Source organism: Ambystoma mexicanum, chromosome 1q (genome assembly GCF_040938575.1).
Source record: "Ambystoma mexicanum isolate Mex_15411 chromosome 1q, UKY_AmexF1_1, whole genome shotgun sequence".
Lineage (NCBI taxonomy): Eukaryota > Metazoa > Chordata > Amphibia > Caudata > Ambystomatidae > Ambystoma > Ambystoma mexicanum.
This window is the reverse complement of record NC_090922.1, coordinates 1014352459-1014367077: the sequence shown is the minus strand read 5'-3', so window position 1 is coordinate 1014367077 and position 14619 is coordinate 1014352459. Positions and strand designations below refer to the sequence as shown.

General features: G+C 49.6%; 1 protein-coding gene across 1 annotated transcript in view; it reads left to right on the top strand.

Annotated features, from left to right (window-relative positions):
- Positions 1-1329: 1329 nt before the first annotated feature.
- The window catches only part of LOC138540423 (calcium-activated chloride channel regulator 1-like), a 493684-nt gene continuing 480394 nt past the window's right edge, over positions 1330-14619 (top strand). The window contains exon 1 of the mRNA XM_069641684.1: positions 1330-1539. Within this exon, the coding sequence (XP_069497785.1) occupies positions 1384-1539 (156 nt within the window). The 5' untranslated portion in view covers positions 1330-1383. The remainder of the gene's footprint in view (positions 1540-14619) is intronic.

Below are 14619 nucleotides of genomic sequence, written 5' to 3'. Positions count from 1 at the left end.
CAAACATGTTAATGTTATGGTGATTACTGTGAAAAATGAAATGAACACCAATCCCAGTGCATATTGTCAAATATAAAGCTCTTTGATCATTCTTATAGTTCAACATGTTCATTTGATTGTATGCAAAGCTAAGCAGTCACAAATTCTCTTTGGTGCTTGTTGTTCCCTTGCAATTTCTCACAGGCGTGCACCAGACTGTCCATCATTGGGATGATAACCTTCTGTCTGAAATGAATGCGCAATTAATGCACATGGTTATTCAGGGTTGTACTCATGTGCTTTGCTCAGTAAGAGACACGTAACGTTATTGTTGCGACTATAATATGTGCTTATTAAAAATGAATATTGCGTAATTCTAAAAATAGCTACTTTACAATGTGTTACAAGGCTTGTCTTTTTTTTAAACGCTTCTTATGCAAAATAACACAGCTCCACACCCCTTTTAAATAGCTGTGTTTTTTCTCGGGCTTCTCTAATGTCAGCAAAGGGTCTAGCAAATGGTTAGGAAGTGGTTCTAGAAAACTGGCACCTCACAATGGAAATATATATATTGGTAGTTAAATTCAGCTAGTTGTAAATCATGTTTACATGTCTGTTTTATGGATCTCGTTATGGTAATATCTTGCAAATTTCGAAATGTTCTTGCCAACGAGTCTCATCCAACTGTATCCGTCGAAAAGCATTATTCTGAAGAAAGGTACACCTGCAGCCAGGTTTGGACTGGCCTATAAGGCAATTGGGCAATGCTCAAAGAGCAGGCCCAGTATGCTAGTGTGACCAGTTTAATGGGTTTAAAGTAGGCATGATTTTTGCCCAAAGCGGCCCACTTTGATGAGTTAGCTAGAATGTTTGAGCAGTACTACTGAATATATATTCTTTAAAATGCACAGTTTTCAGCACATTTTACTGACCAACTCCATCTTGGGTACTAGTCTTGTCACAAAAGGAGCAATTTGCCATTTGTGACTGCCACCACTGTAACAAAACAAAAACAATAGGGTAAATGCACTGTGCTACAGAAACCCGAAAGCTGTTTTTAAAATGTCACCCTAAACGAGAATTGTTCGCAGTTAATCTGAAATTTGCAGGAAAGGCATCTGTAGAATACGTTCCAGTATTGTGGCTGCTAACAATATCATGAATGGAGAGTGCTTTAACACAACAACGGACCTGTTACATACACCGGCTTCAATGTCCTTTCATTTGCCTTCGTAAAACAAGGTATGAGTTACCGAGTTGGCTCGCCCTGATATAGGAGCCACCCACTGCACCTCCCTTCATCTCTACACACCCTCGCGTTAATCGGTTTCACACGAATCCTGAAATACTGGAATGTTTTCTGTCTATTCGCAGAGGTAACTGCAGGCTCCAGCAGTTTTTCAAATGACTTCCGTCGCGAGTGCCGCCTTCGTTTCGCTCTTATGCCTTTATGCAATCAGGACCTCGCCAGTCTACCTTAACGACCACGGGTATGAAAATGTCGTAATCGCCATCAGCCCCCTGGTGCCAGAAGACCAGACCATTATCAAAAACATCAAGGTACGTAGAGCGCGAGTGTCCGCTGAATAGGCTGATATGCAATCCTTATACTTGTAAGCACTACGGTAATCATCTGCGCAAGAGACATCTCCTGGCTCTAATCAAGAAATGCCACTCAACACCTCTAGTTGAACTTGCTCAGCTTTTTAGAAGTCTTAAGAATCTAAAAGGCTGGTGTGGGAAAATTATAAGGCTACCTTCAACTAAACCGAATCGCGAAGATAGATGAATATCATACATATGTTTTTCTGCTTATTGTTGAGAAAGTCATTACACGGCATGCAGAGGCGGCTGTGTAGTTATGGTTAAGTTGCTCAACTAGCTATGGTTAAGTAGCTCAACTCATAGCAGTCTGCAAGCCCAAACCGTTGTACGGATTTCCACCAAATTTCTAGCAGGAGCGGCGGCTTCGTCCTGAAAGCGTGCTTTTATGAATTTGGTCCAAATCAACCCAGTTTTTTTTAAAATTGCCAAAATGTAGGTCAAAATAAATTAGTAATGTCTGGATCTGGTCCGCGGCCTCACTTCCCTATTTGGGCCACAGATACCCCCATGGGCCAATCAGGGCCTGGCCTGATCGGACGCATCTGCTGATTGGATGGTGAAAAGCGTCAAGTGTCATATTTTTGGAAACGGTTGCCATTTTGGATCTGCGGACAGCCGCTGGTGTCCGTGAATAGCTCAGTGGGGAAAAAGTCAGGAAAACACATTTGGGGTTATTTGGTGTTTGAAAGAGCAGCTGGAAAGGGTGGGGGTTGAAATCAAAATGATATGGAGCTGTTTTCTTAAGTGAAAAAGGGTTAGCATATGCTGCCCAGTTCGCAGTCAATTTTGGCATCCGCTGACATCATTCCAATTGCAGGGGGTTCAGGGTGACTTTTGTTATTTAAATGTGTATTGTACGTACATGTCATATGGTTTAATTTTATTGTGGCGATTGTGGCCAGGAGGCACATTCTTGGGGGCATGGACATTCAAACCAACTACTTATTTTTTTGACATATGCAGTATAGTGCCTTGAAGTGGTTTTGGCACCAGTGAAGTATATTATGCCTACTTTTGTGAAGGTTTTTTTCCCAAGAGATACTTGGCTGAGCGTACAGCTAGTGAGTTTACAGTTGTTTTTGGTAAAATCTGCATTGTACCTTAGAAGCATTAGTATGAAATATTGGCCATGTGAGTTTATTTGTATGCTAGAATGATTGTCTGAATTGCAAAAAGTGCATAATAGGCCATGATTTCATTCTTCAGAAGCTGGTGAAATGGAATGGATTCAAAATTTGGTAACCGTTCATTAGGGATGTGCTCTTGTGAAACATGGTTGCAGACAGTGCATGTATGTTTCCACGTGTATGAAATCTGGAAGATATCATTCATAGGGCTGTTTGTGGATTCTAGTACTTTTTAGTAAGTACGTTAGGAATTCCTGAGGATCTTCTTGTGTGTTTATGGTAAATGCTACCATTTCTGTACAGTATTCCAATTATTGGCTTATACCTGTGACACTGTAAGTGCTGTCAGGATTATTTGTGGCATTTCTGTGAAGGACGAGCATTTGCAAACACAACTGGTCCAAGCCGCTTAAGTAAATGTTGTGAATAATTGGTGGCAATTGGAAGAGAAGATTGATTGTTACATTTGCACAGCAATTGACAGCAATTTACTTCAGTTGTGTTGCTGAATTTAAATGGGCCAGAGAGTTGTATCTCTGCATCATTAGATGGGCCTGCAGATTCTTTGGGAGAAGAGATATTTGTCTCTTTGTGTTATGATGGACGTGCAGTTGAGTTTGTAGTAGACAGTTTTGTGGTTGTATTATTTGATGGAGAAGCAGTTGGGCATTGTTTCTTTAGTTGCATTGTTTGGAGATATGTTATAGGTTCTGTTTGTATTGGTTTTCTATTGAAAGGTTTTTGTTTTTGAGGTACAGGGTATATAGCTAGATGTGGGTGTGCAGTGCACGTAGTCTGTTGTATTCTAGCATGCAAGGAATCTCAATTCCTGTACTATGTCTTGTTAGATGCAGATGTTGTTGAATCTGGAAATAGAAATCATGGAGAGTTTATAGTAGTTTCTGATGCAGATGGCTGTGATTAACAGGAGATATGTGCTCTCAGAGTTCAAGTGTACATCTGAAGTGGTGAACTGAGATAATAGGGCAGGGTAAAAGGGCTGCCCTGTGCTACAGTGTCCATGGGCACCACGGTGGTCCGGGGATGGCACGTGCCACATCTCGTTCTTTTGAGGATGCATTGCATGGAAAGGGGACTGCAGAGACCGCAGACAATCATGGATGTCTGCAGACAACGGGGATCACCCAATCAGGTAACCTGGTTGTGGTGTACAGGAAGAGAGGGTAGCAGGAGTTTTGTTTGGTGAGAGCACTGAAGATGGCTTGAGGAGGCAGAGTGTATGGATTTTGGGGGACTCTTGGAACCATTGGCTGAGGTCTATTCTGATCACTGTGGATTGTCTGAAAATCTTGGATTCCATGAATTTCAAGTTTTATGGTATGGAGTGCGAGGAATGACGTGGGCAGATTTGCTCCAGTTTTGTGAGAATATGGTTCACTTGAAAGATCCAGACATCATTGTTGTTCCCTGTGGTGGGAACAGTTTGGGTAGGTTACCAGAATTTCATTACAGTTTGCAATGAAGGATACATTTGGAAAGTTGATGGAACTGTTTCCACATTGAAAATCATTTCTCGGATTGCTTAGAGACACATATGGATGCGTTTGAATGTATTATTTCTACAAATGGAAAAAGCAAGGCACAATGTGAATAAAGCTGTATGTACTTTTTTGCGAGATGTTGGCATGACATCTTTTCATAATTAAAATATTAAATTTGATATTGTAAACATTTTTCATAGAAATGGATTGCATCTAACTGATGTGGGCAATCTGATTTTTCTAGAAAACATTCTAAATGCATTGAAGCAGTTTTTGTGAACACATACAGTATCGATTCAAGTATTCATTAGAAGTTGCATTAAATAAAAATTAAAAATAGAGCAAAGAAATCAGAAGCACTTTTTGGGAAAGTTACAAAAAATAATTGCGTTTTGTAGAATCTTTGTTAGTTTACTAGACACAATTTTTTTGCTATAAACAATTAAAATGATTTCCATTTCCCCAACCCACGCCTGGAATTTTCCATATGTCCGCAGACTACCGCTCTGTCCACGGACTATGCAGACTACAGAGGGGCCTGTGAGTTTGTATTTTCAGTTCTATCTTTTAACTGTGAGAGGTGACTCCTAAAGGAACCATTGTTTTGTGTTTTTAGATTTTGTATTTTCTTTTGGCTTTTTAAAATGTTTTGTCAGCAGAAGCAAGGCAAGGTGGGGGAGGGAAGGCAAGGAAGGGTCACCAACCACGGAGATGGAGGGGTAGGTGGGCAGTGAAGATGTTGGGCAGGCCTTAAATTTAAGGTGAGGGGCAGTGTTTCTCATACTTGTTGAACACACCCTCAAAAGCACTACGAAATTGCTCCACTCTACAGATTGGTGCGTTGCAGTACAAACTTACGGTGACCCTTGAAAAGTAAGGGTCAACATTGTTTTGTATGGCCTGCAGGACAGCCGGTGGGATCCTCTGCCTGAGGAAAGTACACTGTGTGGTAGCAGGAGCAGTTGAGGAAAATGGGGTAGAGGAAGATAGCCTACTTCTCCCTGAAAAAACAATAGCCTTTCTCGGAGCACCCAGGTGGTTGGATTTGGTGTGGCGCTTCATGAAGGTGGTCATGCAGGAGTATAGCCCAGGTTTTCAGCACTCAGTGCATTTTACCTTGGCTGCCCGAGCCATTGGTACACCCCCAACGGTGCTAAAAAATCTCCACACCCAGGACTCACTCCAGGTGTTGGAGATGGGTACTTCCTCTACCTCATCTTCATCTTTCTCTTGATCCTCATCTGTATCTCCACACCTGTTACTCTCTCCAGGACTTCCAGGTTGTTGTGGTAGTGGTGGTGGACCCTGGGAAGGAGGGCTGGCGATGAGTGAAGCCATTGGTGTAAATGAAGGTAGTCTGCAAAGCAGGTGTCACTCCTGTTGCTCTCTCCTGGATAGCCAGATTGAGAATGACTGAAACCAATGGGTGAGCCCTTCAGAGGAGCTGTCGGCAGACTGCCCAAATGTCCACAGACTATTAAGACAAAAATAGGCCTTGATAAGTTGGAAAAAGTTGCCAGATCAACTAAGAATGGGTCTATCACCTCTGGAAGGGTAAACTGTCAACTTGAAACACCCTACATTGGCTGAACGTGCAGGTTTAAACTGTCCACAGCTGCAGACACTGTCTGCGGACATCCCGTCTCGCTGCATGGGTGCAGTCACATGATGATGTCTGGGGATGTCCGCGGCCATGATGGCCATCCGCAGACACCCATCTTGCGGGAGACGCAGATTGCATGCATGCAAGTGTCCCTAGAACAGGCACGCTGTCCACAGACTAATTAAAAGTGCGTCATGCAAAGCCGGACATGTCGGACACTGCACATGTCCGGGGGCACCTCCATTTTGAGTGCAGACACCGCAACAGGCATGGTGTCTGTCGGCAATTAAAGGGCGTTTAAAAAAATAATTACTGAACACTATACAAGTTTCCTTGTTTAGGAAAGGGTTGGGGCATCGGAATGGGAAACACAAATGGGAGAATTAGTTATTTCTGTGCAATAATGTTCAGGGGAGGAAGGGAGTGAGGTTTCATTAAAGTGTCTTTCATTTAATTTTGGGAATTTGATGGGGATGATTTCTGGGGACAAGGAGGACAGGTGCAAGAAGGACAATGATAATGAACATTTTGAATGACATGATTTTTGACATAATTTAAATGTTTCTTCAAGTCATTACTGAATTCATCAAATTTTGCAGGCAACATCATGATTTCATTATGTACTGTTGGTGATAAGGCTTATCTTTGTGATTCTTGGGAATCTGCATAATTAAATTGGGGTGTTGTTTCTTTGTGAAAACTATGTTCTATAAGAAAAATAGAAATTATTATTTCAGAGAGATATGTACAAATTAAATTATGTCTATTAAAAGATGTATTGTTTACCATAAAAGTTGTTATCATCACTCATTCCTTCTTTCCAGAAGTTTTCTTCCAACCACTCAAGTGTTTTTGCCATTTCTGTGAAAATAAGAAAATAGTGCTCTTTTCTTATAAGAAATACAATGAACTTACTATTTAGTACGAGCTTGTTTTTGAATAAGCTCCTGCTGTATGTGAGTCTGGATGCAGATCTGTACTGAGGTGATAATATGAGGTGTACAGTTATGGTTTGTGCCTGGTGCATTCCATTATGTTGTGTGCTAAACGAAATAATAATTTGTACATTTTCAAATGATGCGTTTGTACACAAGGGTTTATTTGGGTGTAGTAAATGTACCTAAAGTTGTTTTATGTATATGTGTTTGATGGTTGAAGGGTAGAACATGTTTTGTTCCCATATGTGCTTCTGGGCTTTTTGAATGCTACCTTCTGTTTGTGGACAGCCGTACTGTTCACAAATTGTACAGCTGCTACATTGGGGGTGAGCATAATATAAGGAACTTGTAGCAAATTAAGGGTGCACTGGTAAAAACCTATGAAATCCACTGAAACAACTTTGTTAAAGGGACGTAATAGTTTAGTTGCACTAATAAAAACCTATGAAATTCAGTGAAACATCTTTGTTAAAGGGACATTATGAGTACAAGTAAAACTGAAAACCCCCAAATAATCACCAGTTATGGTAAGCTAAGCAACCATAACTCGCAACACCACTGTGCATTGCTAACACTAACACCCAGGACATCAAAGATGACATCACAAATGTCACTGATGACATCACATTTTACATTAATTGTGATACGAATTTCCTACAACGGTTGTGTTTACAATGTTGGTAGCAACATGTCAGGGGTGATTAGGAGACCTATCATGAAGTATTTCATGTATTAAAGAATGTACTCGTCTAAAGAAAAGATTATCAGGGTAATTCATAGAATTTCGCAGAAAAGTGTCGCAAGCGGCTGGCGCAGAGTGTCCGCGTGCGATTGTCTGCACCAGGCACGTGCGCTAAAACCAATTTCTGCGCACAGCGTATTCATGGATTTTAGGCTCCCAAACCAGCCGTGGCGCAGAGAATCGCAGCGACCCTGCAGCAGCGCCAGTAACGCCCCCAAGAACGCCCTCGCGCAAGGAAAAGCCATCAAAATCGCTAAATCATCGCAAAGGGCTGCGCTAACCCTGGACCAGTTCACCGGGCTGGCAAACAGCAAACGCCAAGCGGGGAACGTGTATTTCAGGGGTGCGCGGGAAGTTCCACACGCGATTGGCCCCGTGCAAGCAGGGTACGTGTATTTCAGGGGTGCGCGTGAAGTTCCACACGCGATTTCATCAGGGTACGTGTATTTCAGGGGTGCGCGGGAAGTTCCACACGCGATTGGCCCAGTGCGAGCAGGGTACGTGTATTTCAGGGGTGCGCGGGAAGTTCCACACGCGATTGGCCCCGTGCAAGCAGGGTACGTGTATTCCAGGGGCGCGCGGGAAGTTCCACACGCGATTGGCCCAGTGCGAGCAGGGCACGTGTATTCCATGGGTGCGCGGGAAGTTCCACAGGCGATTTCAGCAGGGTACGTGTATTCCAGGGGTGCGCGGGAAGTTCCACACGCGATTTCAGCAGGGTACGTGTATTCCATGGGTGCGCGGGAAGTTCCACACGCAATTTCAGCAGGGTACGTGTATTCCAGGGGTGCGCGGGAAGTTCCACACGCGATTTCAGCAGCGTACGTGTATTTTAGGGGTGCGCGGGAAGTTCCACACGCGATTGGCCCAGTGCGAGCAGGGTACGTGTATTCCATGGGTGCGCGGGAAGTACCACACGCGATTTCATCAGGGTACGTGTATTTCAGGGGTGCGCGGGAAGTTCCACACGCGATTGGGCCAGTGCGAGCAGGGTACGTGTATTTCAGGGGTGCGCGGGAAGTTCCACATGCGATTTGCCCCGTGCAAGCAGGGTACGTGTATTTCAGGGGTGCGCGGGAAGTTCCACACGCGATTGGCCCAGTGCGAGCAGGGTACGTGTATTCCAGGGGTGCGCGGGAAGTTCCACACGCGATTTCATCAGGGTACATGTATTTCAGGGGTGCGCGGGAAGTTCCACACGCGATTTCAGCAGGGTATGTGTATTTCAGGGGTTCTGGGGAGTACTACACGTGAATTGGCCGTGTGGGTCCTCCCAGGTGTACGCTCCACAACCTCCACGGCCCCTGCAGGCAGCCCACACCACGGGGGACTACCCTGCACCCCTGCTCATGTCCCGCAGGCAGCCCATCCACCATGGGCATGCCCCCCAGCCAACCCACATGTCACCTTGCACTACTGATCAACAATGCATGTCTCCCACCACCCCCACCCCCCAGCAGTGCAGGGGCAGCCTCCACCAGGCCCCCACTCATGTCTCCCACCACCCCCACCCCCCCAGCATCCAGGGGCACCCTCCACCAGGCCCCCACTCATGTCTCCCACCACCCCCACCCCCCAGCCACCATGGGCAGCCTCCACCAGGCCCCCACTCATGTCTCCCACCCACCCCCACCCCCCAGCCACCATGGGCAGCCCCACCAGGCCCCCACTCATGTCTCCCACCACCCCCACCCCCCAGCATCCAGGGGCACCCTCCACCAGGCCCCCACTCATGTCTCCCACCACCCCCACCCCCCAGCCACCATGGGCAGCCTCCACCAGGCCCCCACTCATGTCCCCCTGCACCCCCACCCCCCAGCATCCAGGGGCACCCTCCACCAGGCCCCCACTCATGTCTCCCACCACCCCCTCCCCCCAGCAGTGCAGGGGCACCCTCCACCAGGCCCCCACCCATGTCTCCCACCACCCCACCCCCCAGCCACCATGGGCAGCCTCCACCAGGCCCCCACTCATGTCCCCCTGCACCCCCACCCCCCAGCATCCAGGGGCACCCTCCACCAGGCCCCCACTCATGTCTCCCACCACCCCCACCCCCCAGCAGTGCAGGGGCACCCTCCACCAGGCCCCCACTCATGTCTCCCACCACCCCCACCCCCCAGCAGTGCAGGGGCACCCTCCACCAGGCCCCCACGCATGTCTCCCACCACCCCCACCCCCCAGCAGTGCAGGGGCACCCTCCACCAGGCCCCCACTCATGTCTCCCACCACCCCCCAGCAGTGCAGGGGCACCCTCCACCAGGCCCCCACTCATGTCTCCCACCACCCCCACCCCAAAGCAGTGCGGGGCCCCCTCCACCAGGCGCCCACTCATGTCTCCCACCACCCCCACCCCCCAGCAGTGCAGGGGCACCCTCCACCAGGCCCCCACTCATGTCTCCCACCACCCCCACCCCCCAGCCACCAGGGGCACCCTCCACCAGGCCCCCACCCATGTCCCCTATCACCCCCACCCCCCAGCAGTGCAGGGGCACCCTCCACCAGGCCCCCACTCATGTCTCCCATCACCCCCACCCCCCAGCCACCATGGGCAGCCTCCACCAGGTCCTCACAATCCCCAATCATGTGCGTTATGGTCAGCCTCCACAGCCAAAAAGCCCTTCCAAGTAACCCATTCACCCACATGGAAATGGAAATTACATGTTACACCCCCAATGTTCATAAAGCTAATGAACCCATGTCCGTCACACACAATGGTTGCAATTGAATGGGAAAACACCCAACATGACATGCATGAAACCAATGAGATGATACCACACAGTGAAGTATGAAAACAAAATTGTATTAAAAAAAAAATAAATGCAAAAGAAATGAAACAAACTACAATGGCAATGAAAAAAAGATAAGCTGCATGTCCGTTTAAAATAAATAAAAACACCAAATCCTAATCCAAAAAAATGTTGGTCAAAGTCTAATGAAAAATAAAATCAATCCAATGGAGAACTATGTACAAAACATCCAAGGGTCCATGAGCCCAACTGAACAAAGGAAACCTACAAAAAAGCCTAACTAAAATGCAACTATATACAAAAAGTGGAGCAGTGTCCGTCGACTCCAAATCATAAGAACAAACAAAGGAAACCTAAAACTAAAGAACTATATACAAAGGCGGCGGGCAAGTCCAGCGGCTCACTCCGTGGTGTTCCGGGCCAGGGCATCATCGAACTCCTGTTCGATGTCCCGGAGGCGGTCCTGTTCCATGGCCCCGAGGGTCCGCAGGGACGACGCCGTGTCCTCCTCCAACCCCCTGCGGATTGCCTCGAGGCACTCAGCCCGCCTCAGGGCCCTCCGCATGGAGTTCTCCGCCCTGACCATTGTGAGCCGCGCCTCTTCCGCCCGCCACCGCTCCGCACCTATCTGCTGGCCCAAACGCTGCCACACAGAAGACACACCCCGTCCTGGGTCAACCTGCCCTCCGGCCGATGCCTGCCCCTCCGATGTTGAAGGCCCCGAGCCTTCATGGCTCCCACCACGTTGCTGCTGCTGCTGTGCCTCTGCCCGTGCACTGCCTCCTGCTGCCTGCACATCCTCCGCCGGCTGGGGTGCAGTTGTTGATGTGGCCACCCCTGCTGGACGTCCGACTCCCGACTGTGGCAGGGATGCCTCCTCCACCAGCCTGGCCGCACCGTCAGAGGCAGCTCCACAGGGCACCCAGGTGACTGATGGGTGGGAAGATGGCACAGAGGACGACTGGCGCGTAGGGGTTCCAGTTGAGGAGGGGGTCGGAGCAAGCCCCATCAGACGGAGGAATCCGGCCTGGGTGACCTGTCCCAGCAGGCTGACGTGGTCAACGAGCCATTCGAGATGACGTGCAGTCTCTCCATGAAAAGACTGCAGGTCACCTCGCATGGCCCGTTGACGCAACGCCACACCAGCCAGGACAGGCTCAACCCGGACCTGGATAGCCACGTCCGCAGGCAGAGGAAGGCCAGTTGACGTCAGCTCATCCCCTGCCTGAAAACGGGTCTGGACGTAGGCATCCCTGCTGGTGCAAGATGATGCAGGGACAGGATCGGGGACAGGATTGCACACAGGCACCTCCGCGGCGGCCTGTGCTGCCTCCTGTCCCTGGTCCTGCACTGCACCACTAGCACCAGTGGGATCCCCACCTCCAGACCCCGTCTCTGGTGCTTGCACGGCCTCCTCCTCCACCAAACCCCCCACCAACCTGGATGACTCCGTGCCATCTTCCCCTGTTGGGCCCTGTGGGGTCCCAGCTGCCCCTTCTGCTGCCGAGGAGTCCAACTCCAACCTCTGCCTCTTGGACCTCCCCCCGGCAGCTGCGGCCTGGGACGCGGCACCGGACTCCTCACTCCCCGACGAGATGACAACACGGGAGGGGAGCCGGGCCTTGCGTCTCCGGCTGGCGGTGGGATCCCCGCCGCTGTGCTCCACAGCACCTTCTCCGCCCTCTTCATCAGTTGACGCTGCAGACAGGGAGAAACAAAACACAGGCATCAGGGCACTGTACAATGGACACATACACACATGACAGTTGCACATGAGTGGCATTGGCAAACCTCAGACATGTCATCACAATCCCCAACACACATGTCATTACAACTCGCACACATGAGCCATACCACAGCCATATCGCAACTGCCACCACCATCCCTACACATACAACAGCATGAGCAGCCAAAGGTGAGCCCGACATCACATGCAACACAGGAAGTGCACCACACATGTACACACACCACCACACTTGCATGCATGTGTACACCTCTGCCAAGTGTCGCACTGTTCAGACGGGCATCCATGTCACATCTGCCAATCAGGCTTCCACATACCGCTGTCACATGCATCCATGTTGCATCACTGTTGCACCCTTGTCAAATACACACACATGCACATGTACACAGTGCTGATACATGCAGCCGAAAACAACATGCATGCGTGACATCACGGACATGTCTACTTACATACACATTCATCCAAACATGTGTGCCCACACAACTGCATTTGGCATGCAAGCCTACACACACAAGCACCATCCATGTCTCACACATTACAGCCCTCGCATGTGTCAGCCCCACGGCCCTGTACACCCCCACCCATACTCACCCCATACAAACAGATGTGCAACCTGCACACTACCGAATAATCACCACACGCACTGCTCACAATCAGGAAACATGTACACTCACCGCTCGACTCCAGACGGGTCTGCTTCTCTAGGACCTGGACGTGGAGCGCTGGGGATATGCGTTCCAGGACCCTCATCTGTTCTTCCGACAAGTAGCCCTGGCGCCCCTTGGCATCCGCTGCCTTCAAGAGGCGCCGGGCCTTGTTCAGGGTCCTGGACCTGAAGTCCTCCCAGCGCTTCCTGACATGTTGTAAGTCGCGGACTGCCACCCCCTCCGCGTTGATGGCAGTCACGATGTCAGTCCAGATCCGAGTCCGTCCTTCCTTGTCGGCGCGGGAACTTCCGAAGAGGGCATCATACTGCCCCAGGACTTGCTCCACCAGGACACCAACTTCGGTGGCACTGAAGCTGGTGCCCCTCTGCCTCTCTGGCCGGGGGTTGTCAGTAGTCCCAGATGGTGTTTGCCCCGACATGACAACCCCAGAGGCAGGAGTGGGTGGGCAACTGGGTCCTGGGGCTGGGCTGTGGAGCGATGGAATCCCAGTCGGGAGTCTTCGGTTCCAGCAGGGATGGGCACAGCAACAGCACCCCTGGCTGATGTGCAGGCAGCAAATGGCAGTGCACGTGGGCAGCAGGCAGTCAGGCAGCAGCAGATGGCAGGTGGGAGCGTGCTCGGGGCTCTGGGGGGCAGTAGTTCGGCCTTCTGGGCAGGAGCGTGGTCTTCCGTGTGCTTACGCGTGGCCAGCTTGATACGGAGTGATTTGGCACGTGAAAAATCCAACACGTCTGCGTGTAATTCGAGGAAAGGCCCTTAGCACGTAAACGCGTCGCCAGCGTATGCGCGTCTATGAAGTCACGTGCACGTTGAATTGGGCACACGTTTGAAAATGTTGCGTGTGAAAAAAATGAAAGACACGTTCGAGTGTCAAAGCGTGTAATTGGTGGGAATGGGCCTAGCGCGTACACGCGGCAGTGACAAAGCGTGTAATTGGTGGAAATGGCCCTACACGCAGAAGTGACAAAGCGTGTAATTGGTGGAAATGGCCCTACACGCAGAAGTGACAAAGCGTGTAATTGGTGGAAATGGCCCTAGCGCGTACACGCCGCGTAAGTGACGCTGGACGTGTGGGCCTGTATAAAAGGTACGTGTAGAACACCATTTCCTTGTACGTGCTTTTGGTGGAGAGCGAGTGGGTGAATTCTGTACTTCTTGTCGTTTCACACGCGATTTACTTCACGGCGTTTCAAGTTCGTATTCCTTGTTACCTCTGACAGCTTTTTCTCTTTTTTCTCTTTTACTGGTTTACCTGGGCCTGTTCCCTCAAACAGTGTTCCCTTCTACTGTTGTCCTGTCTCCTCAGACAGCGTACAAATCTTCTTTTGGCGGGGGTGTTGCCAACCAAATGCGTTCCTTTTTCACGCTCATTTACCTGGCAGACGGTGAATCACGCACGTATCTAACATCTGTGCTTGCCTCGTGTGTAGCCTACCCCTTCAGAGGTCATTCTAGGCTGCGTGTGACACGCATACGTTCATTCTTGTGTTACTGGGTGCCACAGCGTAGTGCAGGTTTTTCTTTCTGCACACGTGGTCTAGGAGGGGTTGCGTGCACGTCATCTCCCTTTTTTGGGGCTCCTGTGCGTAGCGTGACCCGTCATCTTTCCCCAGGGGTTACATTCAGCCTTGCTAGAGCACTAGGGTACAATTACCATCTGGTACCCAACCCCTTTGACCCCCAATTGCCCAGGACAATAGTTTACAGCCACTCCCATACGCACATTAACATCAGTGCCGTGGCTCGGAGGCGAGGATTCCGTAAGGGTGGCAAAGGTGGAAGAGCCACAAGTGGTGGCCGTGGTGGATCCGGTAGGGGACGTGGTCGTTACTTGCAGGGTGAGCCTGTCCCCCCATGTGTGGAGGACCAGTCAAGGGCACCCATAATCCCCCCCCCCTCCCGTTGAGGCTGATGTGGCTGACACCATCCATGCTCAGCCCTTGTTGGACCAGCCCATTGTGGCA